This window comes from Acinonyx jubatus, chromosome F2, assembly GCF_027475565.1.
Source record: "Acinonyx jubatus isolate Ajub_Pintada_27869175 chromosome F2, VMU_Ajub_asm_v1.0, whole genome shotgun sequence".
Lineage (NCBI taxonomy): Eukaryota > Metazoa > Chordata > Mammalia > Carnivora > Felidae > Acinonyx > Acinonyx jubatus.
This window is the reverse complement of record NC_069394.1, coordinates 254,571-278,193: the sequence shown is the minus strand read 5'-3', so window position 1 is coordinate 278,193 and position 23,623 is coordinate 254,571. Positions and strand designations below refer to the sequence as shown.

Here is a 23,623-nt window from a genome sequence, read left to right as displayed (position 1 = left end):
CAAGGATGGAGACTTCTGGAAGGCCAGGCAGGAGCCAGCCCCAAGGTCAGGATGGGCATGGGGCACGGACCCCCAGGCGGGTGAGAGGCTGCTGGAGGGCGGGAATGGAAGGTCGGCTGCGTGCTGGGCTCCCTGAGGGGAGGAAGTGCGGCACCCTTGCGCCCCCAGGCGGCCACCCCACGGTGGTCCCTGCACCCTGCCCCCTCACACAGCTGTGCTGCTCTCCTATCCCGCCTCACAGTGATGGATTTGACCAGAACAACGTCCACAAAAGCCCCCAAAAGACTGTTCTGGCAGAAAAGCTCCCAAAGGGCTGAACTGAACATTCTAAGCCCTAAAGAAGCAAGACCAACTCTTATTTTTGCTTTAAATACACTTTCAAGTGAATCTGATGGCTATAACTCTCTCTCTAAACAAAGAATACCATCTGTTCCCTTTTTGGCACACTCCTGTGTGTGCGTGGGTAGAACCCCACTTTTTCAGAAGAATGTTCTGGTCACCCCTGGGGTACAGCATTGAACCAAGACCCGTGGGGAGCCAGAGGGCAGAGAATGCATATAGGATGTGGATCCCTGCACAGAGTAAGGAGGAGACACAGCAGAGCTGGGGCTGGGCCGGTGCTCAGCTCCCCCACCCAGACCCCTGCCAGGCAGGCTGGGGAGAGGGAGCTTTCTGTGGCCTGGAGATAACCACCTCCTTGCTCGAGTAAGTGCTGTCTATGCCCAGCGCTCGGCCCGTGGGGCTGGCATGGTGCACGGACACGCAGTCACCAGCCATGTGACAACGAACTGTGCTCCAACTGCCCCTGTGGGCTTCCCTGCCAGAAGAGGTCCAACACTGCAGGCGACGGACTGGCAGTAGTATCTGAGGTGAGTCCGTGAAAAGGAGCGGCAAGCTGGCCTGTGGCGCCCTCAGTGTGCTGGGAGCGGTGAGCACGAAGTCGACATAGAGGGCCCTTCCAGCCTCCCTGGTTCTTACAGATACTCACTTGCAGACAATGATGTGTTCAAATAGGTATTTCCTGAAATAACGTAATGAGTGTCAGGTATGTGCCAGGCAACTGACCAGGTGAAAGGGACACAACAGTGACCAAGCACATTCTCTGCCCTCCAGATTCTTATGACAAGTGCCGGACCCACTCACTGGGGAAAGGAGTGTTTTCAACAAATGGGGCTGGGACAGCTGCATGTGCTGCACATGCAAGAAAAGGAAGCTGGACCCCTACCTCACACCACACACGGAAGTTAACTCAAGGTGGATCAAAGACCTAAACGTAAGAGCTAAAGCTATAAATCTTGGAAGAAAACATAGGGGTAAATCTTCATGACCGTGGATTTGGCCATGGATTCTTGGACCTGACACTAAAAACATGAGCAACAAAAGAAAAATAGATAAGTTGGACTTGATCAAAATTTAAAACTTTTGTGCTACCAACAATACCATTAAGAAAGTGAAGGGGCGCCTGGGGGCTCAGTCTGTTGAGCATCTGACTTCGGCTCAGGTCATGATCTCATGGCTCGTGGGTTCGAGCCCCACGTCGAGCTCTCTGCCGACAGCTCGGAGCCTGGAGCCTGCTTCGGATTCTGTGTCTCCCTTGCTCTCTGCCCCTCCCCCACTCGTGCTCTGTCTCTGTCTCTCAAAATAAATAAATGTTAAAAAGAAACCCAACGGGGCGCCTGGGTGGCGCAGTCGGTTAAGCCTCCGACTTCAGCCAGGTCATGATCTCGCGGTCCATGAGTTCGAGCCCCGCGTCGGGCTCTGGGCTGATGGCTCAGAGCCTGGAGCCTGCTTCCGATTCTGTGTCTCCCTCTCTCTCTGCCCCTCCCCCGTTCATGCTCTGTCTCTCTCTGTCTCAAAAATAAATAAACGTTGAAAAAAAAATATTAAAAAAAAAATAAAAAGAACCCCCCCCCCCCCAAAAAAAAGAAAGAAAAAAAAGAAAAGAAAGTGAAAAGACAGCCACGGAATGAGAAAATACATTTGCAAATCACGTATCTGATAAAGGACTTGTATCCAGAACGCATAAAGAACTCTTACAAGACAAATGCCCAATTAAAAAAATGGGCAAAAAACCTGAAGAGGCATTTCTCCAAAGAAGATAAACAAAAAGCCAACAAGCACACAAAACGGTGCTTGACATCAACAGTCAACAGAGAAGGGCAAACCCAACCACGATGAGACTCCACACCGATGAGACTGTAGAATGGCTACAGTAATTTCTTAAAACCATAACGACAAGTATTGGAGAAGATACGGAGAAACTGTGACCTTCATACCCTGCCGGTGGGAACTTAAAATGGTACATCCACTCTGACAGAGTCTGGCAGCTCCTAGAAAGTTAAGACAAAGTTACCACAAGACCCGGCATTTCTCTGACCCAAGAGCAACAGAAACCTGCACAGAAGTGTTCACACAGCCTGAGTCATAATAGAGAGAATGTGGAAACAACACAAATACCCATCACCTGACAAACGGATCAACATGGGATGCATCTACACGAGAGGATGTGCCCCGAAAACTGCTGTGACGTGGATGAACCTTGAAAACATTACTTTGAGTAAAAAAGGCTAGTCATAAAAGACTACCTGTTGTATGATTCCATTTATTTAAACCGTCAGGAGCAGAAAAATCCATAGGGAGATGGCAGATTAGTGGTTGCCAGGGCTGGGGCGGGGGCGGGGTGGGGTCAGCTGCCAAAGGGGTTTCGTGGTGGGGTCGTAAAAACGCAGACAGTGGTGATGGCTGCATAACTTCTCGAACGTACTAAAAACACTGTACACTTTGAAGGGTAAGTTAATTTATGTGAACTGTGTATCATTGAAAAAAAAGGACTGCCACTTCAGGGGAGCCTAGCAGGTCGAAGCAGGGGTTGCATGGTGGGGTGCTTGCCACAGAAGGCAGTGGGGAGGAGCGGAGGCTTCCCAGGTCACAGCTGGTGCTGCCCAGACAGACAAGCACAGAGGCTGACAGGGCGGGACTGACCTCTGGGCTCCAGTGTGAGTTGGCCACGACCTGAGCAGGTACCACGACATCAGTAAGTGCTCAGCTCCTAGCTGCCCCCCACCAGCCCCTTGAATGCCCCCCCCCCCTTGAATCGGCCCTCCTCGGCACCAGCCCCCCTCCCGTCCTGCGCACAGTGCGTGCCTGCCCACCTCAGCGCCCCGTGCTGCCCCTGCTCTGTGCCGCCTTCTCATCCGCAAAGCCTGCCGTTGCAGGGACGTCGCCCATGTTCACATCAGCCTCTTCCACCCTTTACAGGTTGTTGGCACCCAGTAGAGATATCGCCTATCCTCAGACCTCACATTCACACTCTGTCCCAAACTCCCATCGCCCCATCGTCGGACAACGTCCTCTTGTGTGGCTGCGGCCTTGTCATTCCACTGCTTCCTACCTGTAGCCAGTGTGGCCACAAAGACTCCACGTCCCAGACCCTGGCAGACACCAAACCCACTCTCACTGCTAAGTGAATTCATCAATGCAGACAGCACCCTAAGAGCAAAACCAGGGGATGGGCTGGAATGCCCACAACGTCCCCCAGCAAGAAGTGGCTGCGCGTGCCATGCCCTCTTGTCCCCTCGCTCCACTGGCCTCGCTGCCCCGTCAGCATCTGCCTTCCTCCTGCAGGAGGGCCAGATGATGCTGAGTCCCCCGCCCGACAGCCCTGCCTAAAGGAAAACCCCTCTGCATCGCCTGACCAAGGGCTCTGTTCAGTGTCGTGGCCCAGTTACTGAACTGGGGCCTGGGCCTGGTGGTCCCTCACAGAGGGAGCAAGGGTTGCACGTGTGGAACCTCGGTTAGAGCACGAGCACCACCCGGGAAGGGAAGGGCAGCAAGCACACGGCCCTGCCCACCTCCAGGTGCTGCTCTGCACACGGTGTGCATTTCTACGTTTCAGGAAACACGAAGCTCACACCTATTGAAGAAAACTGGCAATGAAGCATACCAGAGCAAACAGCACAGGGCTCAAACCTCACAGGCCTTGTCTGCTCTGCTGACAGTGTCCTGGGCAGATACTGTTGGACCCACCACGATGTCCAACTATTCTTCCAGACCTGTAGCTTCAGCCTGAGTCTCTTTGACCGTCTGTGTCCCATGAGCACAGGGAGAGGCATGCATGCCCTTCCTCACACAGTCTTCCCCTCTAGGCCTTGGTCAAGGGATGCCCCAGCAAACTGCCTTGGCAAGACCCAGGGCCCCAGAACACTTGCACGTGCTCATTCCTGAGCCTGCCCAGTGGCACTGGCATCAGCAGCTCCTTTCACACTGTCCCAGAGCCACCACGGGGTGAGGCGCCAGGTCAACACAACACCACACTGAGACCAGTGTGTGAGCCTGGGCTGCTCGTCCACGACCACAGCAGCCACAGTCCTTCCCTCAGAGCCACAGCAGAGCCACACAGCTCTCGGTTCTCAGTGCGCAATCAGGCCCCACATGAAACGGAGAAGTGACTGGGCAGATGAGAATCAACTCCAAGCCCCACTCCCTGTGCCTGGCAGGACCAGCACTCTGAGCACCAAGGACATCAGGAACATTAGCACCTTGGGAAAGGACGGGACAAAGCAAAGATGACAGACAGTGCCACAGGACCAAGACACCAGCAAGAACATGGTCCTGGGCACACGTCCAGCAAGGCACTCGATCTTCACGGGTGAATGAACGAATGATGGGCCTCTGTCAGGGGCCAGAACACATCACAGCCGGCATTTCCCCCCAGATTAGCCTACGGTCTGGATACGCTGCCAATGAGAATCCCAACAGGACATCTTTTCTGGGTAGGGGACAGACTGACTATCATTTATACCAAGAGGAGGCAAAAGCATTTTGAAAAGGGCTGGAGGGGGCATATGAAGGCCCAACAGGAGGCCAAGGCAGGCTGTGTGCTCAAGTGCGCACACAGACGCATGGATGGAAAAGAAAGCCCCTCACAGATCTGTCCCCTTGGGAGACAGGTGACATTCACAACCTAGGCCAACTGTCTATACGGAAAGCAGCCCAGTTGGATTCACACGAGTCCAAACCTTGAAGTATCCAGAAGAGCCTGAAGACCTCAGTCAGGAAAGGGTTTATGAAATCAGACAGAAAAGACGGGAAGGCACAAGAAAGCCAGTGAGACAGATGACACTGGAGTTTAACATGTTTGTTCATCAAAAACCAACCAAATAACATGAAAAGTAAGTACAGAGACAAAATATTCCATGCGTGTAATCCAATCACATACCTAGAGTACAAAGGAAAGCCTACAAATCAGAAAGGTTAAGACAAATGATTCAGCAGAAAGAAAAGGATGAGAGATTATTCTCAGAGGAAGAAGACTGAGGAGACAACGCTCCCTAGGTGTCAGGTACGGATGCTGAAGCCACAGGCCAACCACCAACCACGAAGGAACTTCTGGTGGAGCCGGCACACGGCAGTGGGGCAGGCGGGATCTGGCATCTATGCTGCTTTCAGGGCCCTGAGTGCAGGGATAGCCCTTGGGACCCAGCGGCACAGGCACCATGGGAGGGAGAGCTGGCTGCTACGTGTCCTGCCCGGTGCCGACCGCGCCCTAGGAGGTACGTGAGCCGCGGGAGGTCAACTGCGAGGAGAGTGGGCCTGAGAGGAGCAGGCACATGCGGTCTGTGGGTCAGAATGTGCCCAGGTCAGGACAGACAGAACACACGCAGAGGTCGACGGAACCGGCGGAAGGGCGGAGGCAGACTTACGAAGCCAAGCACAAGACTTCGCGGATCAGGGCCTTTAATAAATGGTGCTGGACAACTGGACAGCATTTGGTGAACGGAAAAGGCAGGTCCATACCTCACAAAACACAAGAATGAGCTCCAAGTGGACCTGAGCTCTACACACAAGAACAAAACGATACCAGCACCATGAGAAAACTCTGTCTTTCCCCATAACCTCAACAAAGGGAAAGATTTTCTAATTGTGACTAAATGCCCAGATGCACCAAAAGAAAAGATTAATAGAGTATAAAGTGAAAAATATTTTGTTTTTTGGGACACATTTGATGAAAATATTAAATATTAAAAAAAGTCTTTAATGTTTATTTATTTTTGAGACAGAGAGAGACAGAGCGTGAACTAGGGAGGGTCAGAGAGAGAGGGAGACACAGAATCCAAAACAGGCTCCAGGCTCTGATCTGTCAGCACAGAGCCGGATGTGGGGCTCGAACTCACAGACCATGAGATCATGACCTGAGCGGAAGTCGGATGCCCAACCAACTGAGCCACCCAGGCGCCCCAAAAATATTAAATGTTTTAATATAAATTACAGACAAAGGGCTCTAATCCTTCATATATGGATTTGAACAAAAAAAAAAAACCTATAAAAATACCATAGAAAAATGGGAAAAGGAGACATTCCACTTCTCCAGGTATTAGACATAAAACCCAAGCTGAGTGGAGACCCATTGCCCCTACCCCAGGCGCCATCCAAGGGAGGCCGTGGGCAGACGGGCACAGCACACAGGACTCCACAGAGGGCATGCAGTGGCCAACACATCTATGGCCCTGTGGCCCCTCGTCTGGATGTACCTGGAGACATACCTCTGACAACACAAAATTACAAAGCACAGGCTTTGCACTGCAGCACCCTTGTAACTGCACAATATTGGAAGCTGCCAAGATACGCAACTCAAGACTGGCTGAACACTACGGTGGGCATGCACAGAGTGATCCAGGGATCCTCACAAACACAGGAGGTAAACCAGAAAAACCACCGGCCAGAGGCCTGCACAGAGGTCTGGGAAGGAGTGGTCCTTCTCTGAATGTATGTGCTGCATAGTTTTGTTTTTTAGAGCTATGTTAATGGTCTATGTGTTTACAAAACAAAATTAAAGCAACAGGAGAGAAGGGAGAAGGAAAAAACTCAATGGAAATGGAAACAAATGAACCCAACTGTATTTCAATGAGCATCACAACCACAACCAAGAGGAAAGAACTAATCCAAGGGAGAACAGGACTAGACTCTGTATTCAGTTTTTGAGCAGAGTGCACATGGGGGGTGGAGTACAAAGAAATTCTGACCTTATTTTGAGTGTTTTATATGTGTGTATATATACGTATACACACACACACACACACACACACACACACACACACACACACGGAACAGGTGAAGCAATTCCGAAATGGTTTGCAGATAGGCTATCAGATGAGCAAACGAGTACACATGCTGATGCTCTTGGGAGCAGGCGGCTGCCGAGAAGAGCAGACCCTCGGGGAAAGTGCTGGAACTGGAGGAATTGGAGTGAACTTAGCACTTTTAATGTGTGTACATAGATGCACACACACATTTTCTTGTCTGCTTAAAGGGCCAAGAAGCAAACACAGTGCCAGAGCCGCGAGTATGCCAAGCCCTCAGACTGGCCCTCCAATACCCATCTTCCTGGAAAGGAACCAGGGCTGCTCAGAGAAGCAGCCGCCTGCAGGCGGGGCGGCAGCACAAGATGTGCCTGGAGCCAGAAGGAAGGAGCATCCAAGAGGCACGGACACGTAGCAGAAGGAACCTCACCGGCCCCATCTGGGACAATGCAAGCACCAAAGTAATTAAATGCAAGAACGAACTACAGACCCTGTAAAACAGAAAGGAATTTCTGAGTCCGTACTGAGAATGAACAGAGGAATCCACGAGCAGGGACAAGGGGTGCAGAGTGCCGGCTGTAGGCCCCTCCATAGCAGGGAAGTCAGCGCTCTGCACGCATCCCAGGAAAGACTGAACTGTGTAAGAAATGAGCAGAACGCCCAAAGCAGTGAGGGGCAGGATGGCGAGGGGAGAGTGGAGGAGCAGTAGGTGGCTGTGTGTCTGCAGAGGTGAGACCCCGGGAACGGCAGGACACGGCTGTGCGGCATCTACTAAGAAATCGGCAAACACAAAGCAGCGCTCCATTTGAAAGGGCAACTATTGCCTTAAAAAGTGTCGGTGTCACAAAAGGCAGGGAACCTTCCAGATTATAAAAGGCGAAGGGGCCGCACAGCAGCAGCAAGTCCGGTAGGGCGAGTGTCTCAGGAGGGGCTGGAAGCACCGTGAAGGGTGACAGGAACCAGCTGCCAAAGGCTGGACCACGAGGCAGAGGAGACGGGAGACGTGCCCCACATGCCCCCCAAAAACGGCACCGCGCCGAGGGAGGGGGTGCACAGAGGCCACAGGGTGAAGGGCAAGGCGGTGCAAGTATCCAGTGCACCGTTTCTGCTCTTGCAACTTTTCTGTAAGTGTGGGATTATTTACAAATAAAGCTGAAAACGAGAAACATTAAAACGATGAACTGCCTTGGTGTGGACTGGTGCCCAGAGGGGCGCACGGAGTTGGGTCCACCGCTGGCCTGCAGGGCATCTGGGCCCCCTCCCTCTGCAGCAGGAACCCGGGGGCGGGGCTTCCAAGGGAGCACATCAAATCCCGAAGAAAGCAGGGCTCACCCCTGGCAGCAAAGCCCTGGCAGCCCGCCGGCTGCTGGTCCTTCTCTGAAAGGAAGAAAACCAGTCCTCTGATGACTCGGCCCGCACAGACGGCTTCCGCTTACCTCGTGCTCGACCCTGAAATCCGGGGCTCCTGCACGCCAGCATCATGGCTGTCACATTCATAATCCCTCGTCTGGGACATTGCAGTCTTTTCCTGAGGCCCCAGGTGGACAGAAGTCAGAGGATCATCGGGACTCTCCCTCCACTGTCAGTCAGGAAGGCACCGCCCTGTAAGAGAGCAAAAGCCTCTAAGCACATAAACTCGGAAAACATCTTTGGGTTTGGGGAACCCGAAACGGCCCAGCCCAGCCCAGCCCCTCACAGCCCAGTGCGCTGGCCAGAGTAAGGAACATCCAGGCCCGAGCGCAGTTTCTCTGCTCCCTGTGCCCGGCCCCTGAACCCCAGCCCACAGGAGGGCACCCAGGCCCCTTGCCAGCTGACCCTGGGGAAGCTGCTGCCACCTCTCAGACACAATGTCCTCGGCTTCCAACAGGGACAGCACCACCCGCCTGGGGCTGCGGTAGCGCTGTGCACAAAGCATGTGGCATGGCCCAGACAGGAAAACGCTCACGAACAGGCAACACTCACACAGGATCACCTGATTGATGACAAAGGGTGGACTTTTCTTTTTAAAATATTTATTCATTTTTGAGAGAGAGAGGGAGGGAAGGAGGGGCAGAGAGAGAGGGGGACAGAGGATCTGAAGCAGACTCTTGTGCCAACAGCAGCAAGCCTGACGAGGGGCTTGAACTCACGAACCATGAGATCATGACTTGAGCTGAAGCTGGGTGCTCAATCGACTGAGCCACCCAAGCTCCCAAGAGTGGACTTTTAAAAAATGGTGTTGTCGTGACTAGATACACACATGGGAAAAAATGGATCCTGACCCCTATCTCATCCAATACACAAAACTCCATTCTAGACGAATTATAGTTCTAAACATTACAAGTAAAACAATAAGGTTTTTAGAAAAACAATGTAGAAGTTTTTTAGTCTTATAGCAGGTTTGGGTATCTTAATCAGACATAAAAAACCACTAAGCACAAAGAAAAATTAATGAGTTGACTATAATAAAATTAAGAGCCCCTGTTTATCAACACACCATTAAGTAAAAGACAAGCCCAGAAAGGGAAATATTTGCTACAGAGAACATGCACAACACAGGACACACGTATGCGTATCTAATCTAACTAGTCCCAGGACATATACAAAATTCCTAGGAAAAGGCAGATAATCCAACAGAAAAATGGACGAGGACTAGAACAAACACTTTAATGTTTATTTTTTTTATTTTTGAGAAAAGCATGCACGGGGAAGGGTAGAGAGAGAGGGACAGACAGTCCCAAAGCAGGCTTCGAGCTGACAGCAGAGAGCCTGGGTTCAAACTCACAAACCATGAGATGAAGACTTGAACTAAGTCGGATGTTCAAATGACTGAGCCACCCAGGCACCCTTTAACAAATATTTAAAAAAAAATCCATGTGGCTAATAAACACATGGAAGTATGCTCACCCTCATTAGTCACCAGGGAAATGCTTACGCCATCAGGAGCCCAATGGCTAATTAAAATATAATGCTAATGAAAAAGCATAACCAGTACACCTACCAAAATGGCTAAAATGGGAAAGGAAACCCATCACATGCTAGCAAGGGCAAGGCAGCTCATCGGGGCTTCAAGAGATGGGTCAGCCTGCTCAGGACCACAGCTGGCAGTACTTCCTAGAGCTGCACGTACACCCCGGCCCCCACCGAGAGCTTCCACTTACAGCGATAAAGGCTGGCAGAGGACACACACATACACACACACACACACACACTTACCTGGACCTGCACACAATGTTCCCAGCAGCCCTGGTCACAATGGTCAAAACAAGAAACTGCCAAATGTTCATCACAGTAGAACAGACCCTCAAAGTTCCTCCAGGAGCCTACCCACAACCTAGGTGAAGCTCCCAGAGGGTGAAAGACAAAAGCCAAACACAATCAGATGCATACAGTACGATTCCCTCACATAAATACGTTCAAAATCAGGCTGAATCAGTCTCTGCTGTCAGAAGTCAGAAGCAGCCACCTCCAGGCCAGATAGTGAGGGGAGGGGCCCAAAGGGCAGTGTCATTTGACTTCCAGCTTGGCTCCACTTACGAGAGTGTTGGTTCATGAAAGCTCAAGAGTGTCCCACCTGTGCCCTCATGCTTTTCTGTACGTACATGTCTCAGTTTCGGTAGAAAGCCTGCAGAATGAGGAGCAAGAATATCGCTAGGGACACTGCCCCTGACCCTCCCCAGCAGAGGCTGGTCCACAGAACCCAACTATGCTATTCAAGGGGAAATAAAACAGATTCAAAGCACCAGATGGGGTACAGCTAGCCAGAAACCCAAGGGCGGGAGACTACAAGCCCATCAGACACTTTCTCCAAGGCTCAGAGGGATGGTGACAGCACAGATCAACCTGACGGTGCTTGGCTCATGAGCTGAGATCACCTGCCTAGAAGAAATGCTCCCAGCCTTCTCCTTTCTGCCATATGAATATCCATACAAATTTTACTTAAATACTTAAAACTACTGGGAATGCCATTAAAAAAAAAAACGAAACTCAAGTATTTCTAACTCTTTGCCCATCTGGGTGAAAACAGGTGGCCTTCCTTTATGACTTCAACATTAAAAAAACACTGAGCAGTGTTAGTAAAATTCTGAAAAGCTAAAACATATCTACCATAACCTGAAAGCAACTCAAATCAACCACCTGCACTTGCGTATGCCCTTTCAGTTCTTGTCCATCCTTTAAGGCTGGTCCAGAGCAGGGGGCACAGTGGTCGCTGAAGACTACCTCTGAGATGGCTGACTGGCCCTCCTTCCTCAAGTCGTCCCTGGATCAGTCCCTCCAACCAGAAAGGCTCTCCGATCCAGGACAGACACCACGTCCCACTGACTCCAAATGCTCCGGGTCTGACACCAGACAGTGATGGCCCTCCCAACTCTGCTCTTCATTCCTGCAGTTGTCTTCATTCTTCTAGCTCCTTTGCATTTCCATGTGAATTTCTTCTCATATTATCTTTGTCTGGTTTTGGTATCAGGGTAATACTAGCCTAAGAAAATGAACTGAGAATATTCCATCCTCTCAATTTGCTGGGAGAGTTTGTGCAGAATCGCTATTATTTGTCCCTCAAACGTTTGGCGGAATACGCCAGTGGAACCATCTGGGCCTGTCCTTTTCTTTGCAGGAAGGTTTTTAATTACAATTTTAATTCGTTCAGTAGATACAGAGCTAACCAGTTCTTAAACTTCTTCTTGAGTCATGTTTAGCGGTTTTGGCCTCCCAAGAATTTGTCCATTTCATGTAAATTGTGTCAGATTTATTGGCACAAAGTTGTTATGCCATTCTTTTATTGTCCTTTTAAGATCAATATAATATGTAGTGATGCCGTCTCTTTTGTTCCTGATATTGGTAATTTATGATCTGGCTAGCCAGAAGTTTGTCAATTATACTGATCTTGAATAAGAAAAAGACAGTGTTGGGCTTCATCAATTTTTCACCTATTTTTTTTTTTTTTGCCTGCTTTAATTAATTTCCACTTTGATCTGAATTATTTCTTTTGCAGTCCTTTGGATTTAATTTTTTAATTTTAATCTAAATTTTTCTAGTTTAAGGTAGAAATTGAGTTTAGTGCTTTGCAACCTTTTAAAGTTTCAATCTGAGTCAGGCATTTAGTGTTATAAAGTCCCCTTTAGGGTATAGCTTTTGTGGCATCCAACAAATTTTGATTTTCATTTTCATCTAATGCAAAAACCTGCCAATTTCCCTTTTGATTTCTCCTTTGACTCATGGATTACATAGACGTGCATGATTTACTTTGCCAGTAGCTGGTGATTTTCTAGATATTTCTATTGGTTCAGAAAAGCTTATGATGCAGACAAATGGTCCATCTTGGTAAACAGCTCATATGCACTGGAAAGCACGGTGTTGGGTAGACTGCTCGATGAATGCCAACCGGGGCAGGTGGGCTGAGGCAGCAGCATTCATTTTCTGTCTACCTGTTTTACCAATTTCTGAGTAAAGGATACCAAGAGCTCCAACTTTATAATTGCAGAATTATCTATTTCTTTTTGCAGTTCTATCAGTTCTTTGTTAAGTTTATTTATTTTGAGAGAGAGAGAGAGAGAGAGAGAGAGAGAGAGAGAGACACACACACACGCAGAGAGAGGAAGGAGAAAATCCCAAGCAGATTCCATACTGTCAGTGCAGAGCCCGACGCTTGGGCTTGAACTCTCAAACCGTGAGATCATGACCTGAAATGAAATCGGACGCTTAACCGAGACCCTCAGGCACTCAAGTTCTATCAGTTTTTGTTTCATGTGTTTTGTCACTCTGCTATTAGGTACATAAAGTTTATGTTGTCCTCTTGGTGAATTAACCTCTTTCCCATCATGAAATATCTTTATCTGGTAGTTTTCTTTGCTCTGAAATCAGTATATGTGACATTATTACAGCAAATCCAGCTTTCTATTAGTGTTAGAATTGTACATCTTTTGCCTTCCTTTTACTTTTAACCTATTTGTGTCTTTACTATTTAAAGTGGGTTTATTGTAGCCAGTATATATTTGGGTACTGTCTTTTAATGCTGACAAATTCTGCCTTTTAATTGGGTGTTTAAACCATCTAGATTTGTGATTGTTGACATGGTTAGGTTGAAATCTACCATTCTGCTACTTTAATTTTTTTATTTTTATTTAATTTTTTATTGGGGGGGGGAGGCGGCACAAAGAGAGAATCCTAAGCAGGCTCCATGCTCAGTGTGGAGCCTGATACATGGTTCAATCCCACTACCCTGAGATTATGGCCTGAGCCAAAATCAAGAGTTGGACACTCGACTGACTGAGCCACCCAGGTACCTTCATTTTGCTAATTTAAAAAAATTTGTCTCATTTATTCTTTATTCCCCTTTTCCTTTTTGGATTAAGTATTGTATGTGATTCAATTTTATCTCCACTGCTAACTTACCAGCTGTATGTAATTCATTGTTTTACTATTTTAGTAGATGCTTTTGGGTTTATAGTGTCCATATTTAATTTATTATAGTCTGCCTTCAAGAGAAATCATACCACTTCAAGTACATGTGTCTGGCATTTCTCCTCTCCTGGACCTCGTGCCATTCTTGCCATATCTTATTCTATATATAACCACCCCCCCCCTTCTGCTATCTTATTACTTTTCCTCAAATAGTTATCTTCTAAAGAGATTTAAATAATAAGACAGTACATGTATATCTAGACATGCAGCTGCCATTTCCAGGAGTCTTCACTCTTTTGGGTAGACCTAGATTTCCACATGGGTTCATTTTCCTGTAGCCTGAAGCCTTTGGTGCCATTCCTGTAACATCTGTTGTGGGGAAGGTCTGCTGGTGTTGGATTTTCAGCTTTTCTACATCTGAGATATCTTTACTCCACCTTCATTTAACAACGTGTTTACACGGGCAGAGTTCCAGGCTAGCTGCTCCCTGGCCTCTTCACCCACACTTTCCAAAGAGACATCTGCTATCATCTGCACTGTTGTTCCTCTGTATGTAGTCTTGTTTTCTGGCCGCTTTTTTATTTTCAGTAAAAAAATTTTTTTTGATGTTTATTTATTTTTGAGAGAGACAGAGCACGAGTGGCAGACAGAGAGGGAAACACAGAACTCATAGCAGGCTCTATCTAGGCTCTGCATTGTCAGCAGAGACCGACACGGCGCTCAAACCCACAAACTGTGAGATCATGACCTGAGCCAAAGTCAGACACTTAACCAACTGAGCCACCCAGGCACCCCGTTTTCTGGCTGCTTTTACGACTTTCTCTTCATCACTGATTTTGAGCAATTGGATTATCATGTGCCTTGTGTAACAGTATTTGTGTTTGTGTTTAGGGTTTGTTAAGATTGCTTAAGTTGATAGTTCTCATCAAATTTGGAAGCATTTCAGCTAATATTTATTCAGATAGTGTTTCTGCACTCTTCCTTCCCCACTGGGATCTACAATTACACAAGTGTTAGTCCTCTGCCAGATGTCCCACAGCTCAGTCCTGCTCTTTTGCTTATTTGAGAGTACTTTTCCTGTCCTTGTTTTACTTTGCATAGATCTTACTGCTTTGTCTTCAAGTTCACTGAGCTTTTCTTCTGCAGTGTGTAATCTGTTCATCCCACCCAGTATGTTTTGCATTCAGACATTTTAGTTTCAACTCTGTGAGTTTAATTTGGATCTTTTTGTGATTCAGTCTTTACTTCATCTTGTCTCTACTCAATGTATCCAGTGTTTCCTTTAGCTTTTTGAACACATGGAATATAGTTATAATAACCTTTGTATTCCTATAAATATTCTTGAGCTTTGTTTTGGGACACAGTTACTTGGAAAATGTGTGAAACCTTCAGTTCTTGCTTCTACCACTGGTCAGGGGCACCAGAGCACTGTTTATTCTATGGATAATTACCCTCCACTGAGTAGTCAACCCAGTGCCCTGTGAGTTATGAAGGAAGGTTCAGTCTGCCTCAGGACAAGACCCCTTTCACAGTGTTCTGAGAGCTCTGAGCATCATTCCCTCTAACTCTTCTGGGGGATTCTCCCTGCCTCTACCAGCTTCCTCATACCCACATACTGAATGGCACTCTCCCACAGGCCTCCAAGTTCTCTCCACTTGCAGCATTCCACTCTGCTGCTCTTCCCTACACGCTTCATCACCGTGGCCACCCCAGACTCTAAGTTCCATCTCCTGAACTCAGGGGCTCTGCCAGACCCAGCATCCCTGCAGCACAACCTGGAAACTCTGCTCATGCAGGGAGCCAGGAAATCACTGGACTCACCTTGTTCGACTCTCATCTCACAGGAATCAGTATAGTTTGTCGTCTTAGACCCACAACTTAGAAAACCAAGGTTTCATAAATATTGTCCAGCTGTTTTGAAATTGGTCAGAGAAAGACAAATATCATATGACTTCACTCATATGAGGACTTTAAGATACAAAACAGATGAACATAAGGGAAGGGAAGCAAAAATAATATAAAACCAGGGAGGGGGGCAAAACTTAAAGAGACTCTTAAATAAGGAGAACAAACAGACGGTTGCTGGAGGGGTTGTAGGAGGGGGGATGGGCTAAATGGGGGCGGGGCGTTAAGGAATCTACTCCTGAAATCACTGTCGCACCATGTGCTAACTAACTTGGATGTAAATGATAAAAATTAAACAAATTATAGAAAGTAAAAAAAAAAAAATGTAACTATGTTATACATTAAATATAAATATATATGGTCCACTTTTTATTAGTTCCTTGTGAGAAGGTAAATATGACCCCTGTTGCTTCATCTTGGGAACAGGAGGAAGTGCAGGTACTCTTGTTCAGCACTGCACAATTACACAAATAAAGTATTACAACTGTGATATTTAATTTCCCTTCCTCCCCAGAGGGTAAGCTCCATGAGAGCAGGGATGATATTTGCTTTGTGAACCACTGCATCCTTGGCACGGAGTAATCAAACATTTACTGAATAAACACATTCCATAATCACCTGGAATTTATCTTGGCATAGTGTATAACTAAGGACTTAAAATGTTTGTTCGAGGCTATGCGACGTATGGTTCCAAATATATGAGAGTCTGGAAAACACTAAACTATATTAATGGTACAAAGACTGGCTACCAGTGATTCAGGGGAGGGAGGAAGGTTGAGCAGGGGATTTTTTAAAGTGGTGAACATATTCAGTACAATTTTGCCATTGTGGATACCTGACACTACGCGTTTGTCAAAACCACAGAAATTTATAGCATAAAGAGTGAACTTTAACATATGCAAGTTAAAAAAAATAATTTAGTAAGTCAAGGTTTCTCAAAATGCAATGCAGCATAGGACAAAACAATCTACCTGTATTGCAAATGTATGAAACAACCTCAAAGGAGGTGGTGGAAAGGTGCTAACCTGAATGACTTTGGAAATGAGCAAGGATATAAGACAGCACAAAAGGAACTACATACAGGCACTGTCTCTAGTTGATAAAGTCACTTCTCAGGAGTATGGGTCTCCAACTCTGATACCACTACATGTGTACATGGGAACTGAACAATTCAGCAAAAGGATGGCAGGTTACAGGTAAGCGTGGGGAGGAGGCTAGGATGACCCCACATGGGGATCGGTTAGGGTGGAGACAAAAGTCAGAACCCATGAGAGATGGGTTCCTCAGAACCTGGAGAGATCTCTGTGTGTATGTGTGCACACACATACACCCATACACAGGTCAGCATGCACTCACAGATTTCCTGGTTCCATGAGCTAATAGAGCCTAGAAGCAACAACAACAGCCCCCAGCGAGGATCATACCCAGTGCCCAGCTCTGGGCTCTGACAGCATTCTCCTTGGAGAAATGGCTGAAATCCCTGGGGCAGGAAAAAGACAAGGTGAGTTTGAAGGGTCCCACTGAGGCAGTGAGGAAGAGCTAAAACAAAGACAAAGCCCTACAGTGATGGGGTCTGTCAAAGGGACAACGAAGCCAACTGAAAGAGCTCTCAATGACCAAAGCTGGCACAGTGTGAGGGGGAAAGTCATATGAGATGATAATCCAAAGTATAAAATATCTGAGCCCATACTGATATAAGTGAATAACCAAATAAATAAGTCAAGTGGGGAAAACAGACACATCTCTCCTTGAAAAGAGCAGTCTGTATAAATGCTCTGCCTCCAAGGACATGGCTCTCCAGCACGCCCTTCCTCTCAAAGCCGCACAGCGGAGCACCTGGCAGACACAACTCCACCAGGTGGGGTGCCTGTGCCAAGGCCACGCTGGCTCAGAACAAATTCCTGGGGAGCATTTCTTCACCCCTCACCTTGCTGCCTCTGCTCCACTGCCGTCCAGAGCAGAGGATGAGGTGGGCTGGGCCTGTACAACAGACTCAGTTCACCGACCAGTTTCTGTTCTAGTGCCTGGTCATGTCGTATCCATTTTTTCCAGAAACGTGATGCACCCTTCTCACTGTACACAGCCGGCCCTCCTTTACTCTCAGGAGGCCTCGGTTTGCTCGTCCCTTGCACCCCGGACATCATCTCTCCTCTGGACTCCCCACACCCATCCCGACCCACAACGGACCACCCTGCAGCCTTCTGGCTCGGGCACCTTCTCTCTGACCACTTTTCTGCTGATTTCTCCCCACGCAGCATGTTCTTTCCAAGCAGCCTGTCCTCTGGAGGACTAATTCCTCCTAGGAGTGTCCATCCCGTTTTGTCATTGCTAATGGGGCTCTCATGTTGGTAATGGATTTCGAACTTCAGTTTCCTTTCGCAGTTCTGCCAGCTCATTTCCTCTCCTGCTTTGTCGTCTTTTCTTTGAGCTCTTTTTTATGTGTTTTGAATTTTGTATTTTTAGTATACAGAAAAAGTTCTATCTAAACTTTCCATCTGTTAATTCTTCTGTTTGCTTCACCCACGGTTTAATTGTGCTCATTCCCTCTTCTCTTCTCCTTCTTCAGTCTGTACATAAGGTCTGGCTCCTGATTATTGCTCATCTTTAAACAAGGAATGAGACAGTCTCAAACCGGGTGTATCATTCCAGGATGCTCTATTGCCAAGTTTTCTTACAGGCTCTGCCCTGGAAATGAGTTTCTGGTATTAGGACATCTTTCGGTTGCAAGTGACGGAAATCCAACTCAAACCGAAAGCAGACCTAACGGGGCTGTCTGGGCCGAGGCCCCACCGATGCAGGGGTCCCAGAAAGGCCTCAGGGCCACCTCCCCCCGGCGCTCTGCTCAGGCTGGCGGCACTTTCAGGTGGGCTGTCTCCGTGCGCCACAAGTTCCTGCCCTCTGGTCCAGCGAGGGTCCCCCAAAGGCTCTGGCGACTGCCGTGGCCTCGGCCCAGCTGGGGCTCACAGGGGGCCTGCCTGCACAGCCGCTTCAGGGCTGGCGGCAGCCCAGCACCAGAGCTCACTCCAGCTCACCTCCGTCACCACATGCCTCCCACATCTGGTCTGTCCCACAGCCACTGCTGTGTCACGTAAATGCCGTCAGTCGTGTCCCTAAATCCTCTTTGTGCATCAGGGCTTTGGCTCTTGCCGCCCTCTCCCCGTCTCTTCCTCCTCCGGCTATGGCTCTTCCTTGGGTTCATTGTAGATTAAATCTCGTTCTCTATTTCTCATTCTTTCTGTTCATTTCAGTGAGTTTCAGGGAGGGAAGTAGAATAAACAAGTCTTTAGTCAGCCATCATCTCCAAAAGGCCTAAGTTCCATTCTCAATGCTGTTTTTAATAAGTTTTCCAAGTTCTGAACAATGAGTGCATCTCAGTTTCATGTTCTGAAAGCTTGGCTCTAAGCAGGAAGCACAATGGCCCATTCTCTACACTCAGTGACCAGGACAGGCTGGCATTTCCCGCTCGCGCCTCCCGCAAGGCTCTTCTCATCGACCCCCTCCAAAGGTTTCAATCGTGACCCGACCTGCCAGTCATGGCATCAACTTGTGGGTCAGGACCAGCTTTTCAAACTTTTCTGGGAAGGATGTTGGACCACACCCCACACAGAAAGGACGCTTGTTTGGAGACACTTGGGTGCAGCACAGAGTGAATCTCTGAGGGCGCTTGGACAGCAGCCGCCCTAGGGACAGCACTTGGCCTCTGGTCGCGGGAGGCTCCATGACAGTCAGGACACCCAGACACACTGGGCTGCACAGTCCCTGCTCCTGTGGTCCTTGCTGTTCGGGGCTTCTCTCACCAACAAAACTGTACCAGTTTTGTACCCGCGGGACCATACAGAGAGAACAAAATACGCATCACACGTTCAGAATACGCATCACACATTCAGGTGCCAGAGGTCAGAAAAGAGAAGCCAGCCTGTGACCAGAACAGCCCCACGCCCGGTCCTCTTGTTCCCCAAACCCTCTACAAGCATGGCATGACCCCACCAGGGTCTGAGAGAAATGAGGGCAGCTGTGAGAGGGTTTTGTGACAAAGGGGTGACAGCAGCTCTGGGTCCTGCGGTCACCTTTCCCAGAGCCCACAGGCTGGGGTGCCAGCCAGCCTCCAGCTGGTGGGAGACTCCACCCAATTGCCTCAGCACCCCAACTGGCAAGTTGGGCGTATCAGCCAGAGTCTGAGGGCAGGACCAGGATGGAGGGAGACTCAGGTCTCTGCAAAGAAAGATGTAGACGACGGTTTTCTTATTACTTTTATCTCATGATTGTTTAAAAATGCTCTGATTTCAGGGGCGCCTGGGTGGCTCAGTCTGACTGAGCATCCAAAGCATCTGACTTCGGCTCGGGTCATGATCTCATGGTTCATGAGTTCGAGCCCCGCATCGGACTCTCTACTGACAGCCTGGAGCCTACTTCGGATTCTGGATCTCCCTCTCTCTCTGCCCACCCCCCGCGCATGCTGTTCTCTCAAAAATAAATAAACGTTAAAAAAAAATTGATTTAAATGCTCTGAACTAGAATCATGCCTTCTGCTCGCTACTGTACTAGTGCCTAGACCTCTGCATTGTGAGTCAACACTCAATAAACTAAAATAACTGGCTGGTTTCTTAACAGAAGCCTCCTTTTGAGTGAAAAAATGGCTTAAGAGTGTGACAGGCAGAGGAGCGGGGGAACCTGGTGGGGGGGGAAGGGGGAGGTGTTAAGGGAGCTTCTCGCCTGTCCCTCCCCTTGGGGGCGCCGGGGAGGCAGCAGCCAGCAGGGCAGGGCCTGGCAGTGTGCAGCCCTCAGGCCACAGACTCCAGCGCAAACAGAAGAGCCAGGAGGAAAATAAGCTCCTGCAAACACTGAGGGACACCTGGAAACACAGACAAGAGCAGCCCGCGGCCTGGCCCTCATCGCAGGGGCACGGCTGCACCTGGTCTCTGGAGCGCAGGGGGCCTCCGCCTTGCGGTGGTGGGGTCTGGAACCGTCTCCTCAGGCAGGCCGTTTCCACACCTGCCTTCATTTCATTTCTCTACTTCTACGCTCTGCTTTTGTCATCTGCACTTATTTCCAAAACAGTATTTTCAATAGAACAGAATGTTTTCATTTCTATTAGAGGCTACTGCAACGTTCCTCAGAAAGTCCTGAACCTGTCCCTCTGCAGGTCCCAGCCGCCCGTGGGGCAGAGTGGCCTGCACACCTTGGGGGTGGGAGGAGCAGCCAACACCTGGCCCTGCCCCTCTCCTCTGCCTGGGGGGGGGGGGGGGGGGACTTCGTAGAGACCTTCAGAAGAGCTGACTTCACAACTTCCTCATGCATTCTGGGACTGTTTTCAGGAATATGTAAAGGGAGGCTAGGAAAGGGGGCTCCTGGCCCTGGGTCAGCCTGCCGTCGAGTCCTACGTGTGAGCTCCCTGCACTCTGTCCTGAGAGATGCCCCCCTCACTTGCCACATGTCCTTCACCTTGAAAGTCAGCGCAGGCGCACCTCGGCAAGGCCCCAACCCTCCTCACAGCGCAGACGGAGGGCCAGCTCTCCTCCCTGCGGCAGAAGGCTGCCCCCTGCTCAGCAGGTCCCGGGGGCCAGCTGGGGCAGGTTGCAGCCCGGGTGACACGTTCCCCAGTGGGGAGGTGGCATTTGAGTGGAGAAATGGTGCCTGGCTCTCACTGAGGCTACTGCCAGGGCTGCCCCCCTCAGCCTGGACTGTTGGGTCCTGATCCTACTCAGGTGCCCCCCAGCCTCACCTCTGGAAGAGCACCAACACAGTGCGGACAAGTGAGTGTGTGTGAAGACACACGGTGATGTGCCGACAGCTGTCCTGGGATCAGTCCCGGGGAGCTGCATGCGCGTCCGCCCTCTGTAGACCCTTAGCCGTGCGGGCCTTGGCCATCTTCCCCTCCACCTCAGGAGTCAGGTCCTGCTCAGGCCTCGCCCCACGGATGAGCAGAGGGCAGCCCAGGGTCATCTGCTGGCCCAGACCTGCCCTGTGCCGATGCCTGGAGCTGTGGTGGGGCAGCTAGGACGGCTGGTGGGCAAGGGGCACGCCCAGAGCAGGTCTGGTGTTGTGGGGGAGCCCCAACTGCACTGCAGGCCTCGAGCCAGCAACCCCCACCCCCACCCCAAGGGCAGCTGCTCACTGCTCTCCGCCTCACACTGCAGGAAAGTTCCGGGCATGAGTGGGCGACAAGGTTCTTGATTCCAACTTCCTACACGAGCCCTAGAACAGAAGACACTCTGTGCTGGCTCCTAATGGGGGCTGTTTGGAGAAGGAGTCCCAGGAAGCTGCAATCTGCTCCTGGTGCCCAGCAATTCTCCTCACTCCAAGCTTGGGCACCCCCACCCCCGCCTGGTGTCTGAGAGGCGGCCCCACACAGGCCAGAATGGGGCTCGAGGCAAGGTGGACCTACCCACTCCCTTAGGGTACATGCTCTGCTGCCCTGGATACCCCCATATCTGGCTCTGCCCTCAGCCTCTCCAGAAGCGACTTCTACACCTGTGTCCTAGGAAAGGACAGGGACCACGGCAGTGATGAGGGAGTCCCGAGACTCCCCACAGACACAGACACCATTGGCACCCTCGGGTCAGGGTGAGCAACTGGGACACTAAACAGCACCCTCCATTCACTGGTTCTCGTCTAGACAGAAAATGCCAAAGATCGGAGCCACCTCCCACCTCCCTGCCCCCGCCCACCTGGCCTGTCCCACTGGCAAGGGCACGTTGATGGCACTAAGAACCAAGCAGGCCACCACCCTCCCGCCTGCATGGGACAGCCCCTCACACTCAGTCTGAGCTCTAGAACAAAAGCCTGCCACCTCCTGAGTGCTTCATCCTACGGCTGAAAGGCCAGCAGATATTCCCAAATGCCAAGGTTGCCAATTCCTGTGAACAGATAAACCCACGCAGCTAAACACGGCCTAGCAAAGGAGCAATTCACTCGGGGAAACTAAGCATTTTGCGAGCGGCCGCCACAAGGGGCCCGCGTCCGTGTGGTGGAAAAGTTTACACAGAACGGAGAGACGGATGAGCAGCATGAAGTTCTAAGGTCCTGAAATTACATTTCAGGAAGGGGAGTAAAGTCAAGTCCTTTTCCAACACAGAAACCATAGCAGTACTTCCCACCCACAGACACCATGAGCGTAACTGCTGAAGAGTGTTCCTGAGCAAGGAGGGCAGACCGGGGAGCAGGAAAGCACGTGGGGTACACTGACCATTGGCTAAAGTATTTTTCAAAGTGATAAAATGACATTTTCAGTCAAAACCACAACAGCTAGTATGATGGTTACGAGAGTTATTCTCAAGCCCAAAAGGAGAACAAAGGTGCTGCGTGACCACAAACTTCCTTCTTTTAATGGATTATTTCAGGCGGGTGGGGGGGGGGGGGCAGCGGACAGAGAACGGGAGAGAGAATCTCAAGCAGGCCCTGGGCTGTCAGTGCAGAGGCCCACGAGGGGCTCAAACCCACGAACCGTGAGATCGTGACCCGAGCCAAGATCATGAGTCAGACGCCTAAATGACTGAGCCACCCAGACGCCCCATGAACTTCCTTATTGGGAGGACTCAGAGGGAGCATATGATAAAATGTTAATCAAACACCAGAGGAAAATAAAACAAAAATTGTATCAATCCCACAGAAAGCAGGATAGAAAACATCAAGAAACAGACGTAACCAGCAAATGGAAGATTTGAGCCCTGCACACCTGCAGACTGGGGCCAGCAGGCACTGGTAACAGATCCCACTGGGGTCTGCACAGGGCCCTGAGCACCGTGAGGCCTGGGAGCCACACCCTTCTGTCACGAGTGCGGTCTTCAGGGCTTCTGCTGTCTGTGAGGGAGTCCCTTCCAGTTACTCACTGGAGGTTCCAGAAAACTGCAGATAAACTTGAGAAACATTTCACCAACTCTGACTATCAGAGGCTCCTTTCTGCCCAGTCCCCATTACAGAAGGAAAGCAACTTCCTGGAACCAGAAGGGCCAGGCTGAGCCGAGTGTGGTGCCAGCGCCCTGGAGAAAGAGCCGTGCCCCTCCTCTGACACAGGAGACCAGCCCACAGCACCCACTGGAAATATTTTGGAGTAAAGACTTCCATTTCTGTCAGAATAGTGAACCAGACAGCTGGCCCAACCCTCTAAGAGAGAACAAAGAAACGATATTATGAGGGTTTTAAACAAGGTGAGTCACATGCATCCAGTTTTAAGATGCTGGTCTGACTCTTTCCATCCAACAATGGAAGAGCGTTCAGTGGTTAAAACTCTTGCTGAGGACAACTAGAAAACCAAATTA

At 49.7% G+C, this 23,623-nt stretch overlaps 1 protein-coding gene across 5 annotated transcripts in view; it reads right to left on the bottom strand.

Moving 5' to 3' along the window:
* ARHGAP39 (Rho GTPase activating protein 39) overlaps positions 1-23,623 on the bottom strand; it is a 110,139-nt gene that overhangs the window by 53,114 nt on the left and 33,402 nt on the right. For all 5 annotated transcript variants that reach the window (XR_008292525.1, XR_008292526.1, XM_027063567.2 and 2 more), the window contains exon 2: positions 8,516-8,681. Coding sequence is in view for 3 of the 5 variants with exons in the window: in XM_027063567.2 (XP_026919368.1) it covers positions 8,516-8,595 (80 nt within the window). In the remaining 2 variants the exon portion in view is untranslated. The remainder of the gene's footprint in view (positions 1-8,515; positions 8,682-23,623) is intronic.